At 35.3% G+C, this 4,307-nt stretch overlaps 1 protein-coding gene across 1 annotated transcript in view; it reads right to left on the bottom strand.

Annotated features, from left to right (window-relative positions):
• Positions 1–1,007: 1,007 nt before the first annotated feature.
• LOC118598335 (GTPase IMAP family member 7-like) overlaps positions 1,008–4,307 on the bottom strand; it is a 4,135-nt gene continuing 835 nt past the window's right edge. The window contains exon 2 of the mRNA XM_036210979.1: positions 1,008–2,969. Within this exon, the coding sequence (XP_036066872.1) occupies positions 1,948–2,969 (1,022 nt within the window). The 3' untranslated portion in view covers positions 1,008–1,947. The remainder of the gene's footprint in view (positions 2,970–4,307) is intronic.

The following is a 4,307-nucleotide window of genomic DNA, read 5'->3' as shown; positions in this document are numbered from 1 at the left end:
TGTTTATTAATGAGAAAGGGAAAAGCTTTATTTGAAGGTTTGGTTATAGAAATATTGGGTGAGTTTATTTTACCGGTTAAATCATACACCCAAATCAAACGGGGAGGAAATATTAATTTCTAATTAAACAGGAGTTTAACACCCGTTGACTAAGAATTCAGGGATAATACCCCCACTTTAAAGCTAATACAGCAAGGGGGTGTTACACGTGGCTGTTTTTTATAAAGTGATTTCTGATTTTTGTCAGTAGCCCATATATTTGAAATGACACTTAGGGATATTATTGTGTTTTGTGCTCAGGTCCGACGATAGCTGCGGATGCATGTCAAAGGAGCAAAGGAGAAGATGCTGCTGTGTTTCACTGTTGCACTGACTTGCTTGGCATTTGCACAGAAATAAAACTTAAATTGCATTATTTAATTCTATATACTTTACCTTTTCGAAAAGTGGCTGTTTTAATTTTATGCAGGCTGCGTTTTAATGCACTCTGTTGCCCAAATAAGGGGCACGTTATGCACGTTCCATTTTTTTGCTGGTATAAATACTCAAAATAAAAATGACAGAAAAATCAGATTTCTTTATTTTATTTCTTTAATTTCATCAAAGCAATGAAACATAGTTAAATAATATTGTAATAAAGTTAAACTTGAGGTGGCACGTGATACATCATTCTCTACAGGATGCACTGCAGGGAAAAAACATGAAGGTTTATTATGTATTTGTTGCCAACATAGCCCTTTTGATGAATGGCTAATATAGATTCATACAGCGTGTGTTGCCATCATTATACAGCTTATAAAAGGCTTTTAATTTTTTGCGGCTCCAGACACATTTTCTTTCTGGTTTTTTGGTCAAAAATGGCTCTTTTGACATTTTGGATTGCCGACCTCTGCCCTAAACTGAGTAATTCAGAGTTGATCAGAGTCGTTCTTCTCAAAAAACAAGTATTCTGATAGAGATCAGAAAACAAAAATATTTTAATACAGATCAGCACTTTTGAGATTAAGGCAAGAAAAGTGTTTTTAATGTAAAAATTCAATCAATACTGGAAAATACAGTACATTAAAACTTTGCAGGGAAGTAGTCAGGAGTTCAAATAGTCAAGTTCTTAATTAAATGATTTTGACTAAAAATAAAAGCCCATTAACCAGTATGGAAACATTACATCTCAGCAATGATGAAGCCTTGAGGGAATTTCAAAAAACAACTGGGCTCCCATTAAGATGCTGCAGTCTGTCCTCCCTACAAGCCTCATTGGCCTGGAAAATCCTAAAAATTGCAGCACCTATACAGATTAACCCCAGTAGGGGTTGCATGTGACTTAGGGTTTGCTAAGATTGTTGCATATGAGGTTAATCAAGTCATAACCAGACACTATGAAACTTAAACTAGGAATTAAAAGCTGAACTACACAACTTTTTTTAAGTAAACTAATTTAAATCTTAAAACACATCAAATTAAAGATAAAACGTAAAACTTTAACAGAGAAAAAAAATTGATCATTGCACTGTGCTAATGAAATCGAAGAATGTAATTCTTTTAAATCGTTATCATCTCACCAGCTTGATCACACATTCCCATTCTTTAACCAGAAATAAAACATAGAATATTAATTTAAATGATAATATACAGGAAATTACTACAGAATAAAGTTTTTAAAAACGGAGTATAAGTTACAGTCAATGTTAAACCAAGTTGGAAAATAATTCATCTGTCTTACTGTTAAAAAAAAAGAAGTTATCTGATTTAACTTATTTTTCCAAATATTTTGTTTACATCTTCTGTTGTATTTATGGCAGAATACTTTCAATCATTTTTAGTATCAAAGGGTTTTGTCTGCCCTTTATTTTGAAAAGGTTCTTCAAATGGAGCTGTGGAGGACTCCCAAACAGCTTTTGCTGTGTTTTTTACTGCTTGTTCTACTGAGTTTGCTTTGACAGCTTCTTTCTATCCAGTGAAGCCTCCTTCAATTGCTCCAATAGAACCAACAACAGTAAAACGAATACCTATTGCAGCAAACAGCTGTTCAATAGGTTCTGCAGCTGTAGCGTCTTCAGTTGGTTCTTGGGAAACTTCTGCTAAACCTTCATTTGCTGGACTTCCAAATGCCTCTGGCTCATCTCTCATGTCTTTGAGGTTTTTAGGGTCTAAATCATTTAAATAATCTGCAAGTGTTTTTAATTTATGCAACACTCTTAGAATCATCTCTGAAATCCCAAGTAGGGCTCCTAACAAAGTCTCTGTAATTATATCAGGTCCCATCTTGAGTGCATTGGATACAAAACTCAGCGCTAGTTTTACAATCTCATTCTCCGATATGTTTTTTATGTAGGCTCGAATGATGTTTTGTACTTTTTGGAGCAAACTGTGCACTAGTTTTAGCATCTCATTGGTGTACATTTCTCTATTGTTTTGTTCAACCATCTTATCTATTGTGTTCAGTAACTTTTTCACTTCCTCGTTGTTTCTCTCTTTGTCCCAGTATCTGTTGTCCATCACATGACAGCGGCCTCCACATTCCTCCACAAGACTACGCAGATCATGATTTTCCTTCACAAAGTCCTCGATCTTCTGATCCTCCAGCTGATCACCATGAGTGAAGAGGATGACTGCATATTTTAGAGCTTCCTTAGAAAAGTACTTCTTTATTTTAGAGATGACTTCTTTCTCTTGCTGAGTGAACCTTTCCACTTTCAGAACAATGAGAAAAGCATGAACTCCAGGAGCACACATGGTGACACATTTTGTTATTTCAGATTTCAGATCATCTTCACACATTTTGTTGTCAAAAAATCCAGGAGTGTCAACCAGTGTGATCTTTCTGCCATGAACTTCTCTGGTTTCACTTTGACATTCACTTGTTACAGAATTTGACGACCCAGAAACTTTGAAAATTTTTTCTCCAAAGATTGTGTTTGCCACTGAGCTTTTTCCAAATCCAGTTTTTCCAAGAAGGACAATCCTGCACTCTGGAACAAAATAGACAAAAGATTTTAAAATGATCAAGCATTTCATGTCTTACATGTTGTTCAAACTGGCTTTTTCACAAACTCTGTCTTTTTAGCTCTATTTTTTACTAGAAATAAAACTTGAAACTTTAAATATAGCAAAAAAAATTGCTGTCAGACAACTGTCACAAAAATATGCAGATTATGATGAGAGGAACTTCCAATATTAACTGCCTCCCCCATTTTAAAGGGAAATGCTGTTGTTTTTTTTGTTTTGTTTTGTTTTTTTTCTGTACATACTTTTTATGCATACCTAAGACCACTTCTGGCTCAAGGACAACATTCTTTCTCCGTGGGACCATTTTACTGAGAGGTTAAAGTTAAACTTTTCTTGTTTCTCTGTTTGTTTGTTTTTTTCCTAACCGGTAAAACAAAAACAAAAAAACAAAAAAACAGGAAGCCCCGGTCTTGGACTGCATGGCACCCTAGGCGGAACATGATTTTTTTTAAAACAGCTATGCCTGGACTATGTTCAAACAAGTATTTATTTATTTTATTTACTAAGAATTAAATAATAATCGCTAAAAGTTTTTTTTTTTGGATTCATAACTGTTCTCTGTTGCCGAGATGTAAACCCCAGTCCTCTGAAGTGGAAGGCAAGTGCACCAACCACTGTAATAACATTTAGGATAATGGAATGAAATGAGGGGTGGGGGAGGGTGGAGTGAATTTTACAGTAATTGAATAAAACAGACAAACCTCTGCCTTCAGTCCACTTTTTCCACCTCATCAATCCTATTTTGACCTAAAAGTTGTCCCACAGGGCTGGTTTTCTGCTTTCTCATCCAAGTTTTAAAGACTAAATATCATCGGCAACATTGTGTGCATCTCCTTTTGCTCCCACCTAGGTTAGAAAGCAGCCACCTCAGGCAAGGACCATCAGCAGCACCGGGAAAATTGATTACGTCAAACCTTCCTTTGAGTTATTGTTTTATGTTTAAATATTGCTTTTTTTCTTACATTTCACACAAAATGAGTGATGTAGCGAACTTTAAAAAAATAATTACAAAAATAATTGTAATTTGCCACCCCCACCAGCAGATTGCAACTCTCGACGGTCGCCTATACCCAGGGCCGGTGCTGGTCAATGGTGTAACTGTGCTGTGCGCGCATGAGCGCAACAATAGTGTGACGTCTTTCATATGCTCTATTTTCATTAATTAACTTAAAACAATACTTGTTCTTATCCAACTGCATGTTTTGAATGACTTTTCGCACAAGTTGGTTTGTGTTTGTTTTCATAATTATGATTTAATAGAAACAGTATAGAATCCAGATATACTGATATACTGTAATGTT

Source organism: Oryzias melastigma, unplaced genomic scaffold, assembly GCF_002922805.2.
Source record: "Oryzias melastigma strain HK-1 unplaced genomic scaffold, ASM292280v2 sc00343, whole genome shotgun sequence".
Lineage (NCBI taxonomy): Eukaryota > Metazoa > Chordata > Actinopteri > Beloniformes > Adrianichthyidae > Oryzias > Oryzias melastigma.
This window is presented reverse-complemented; position numbering and strand designations above follow the sequence as displayed.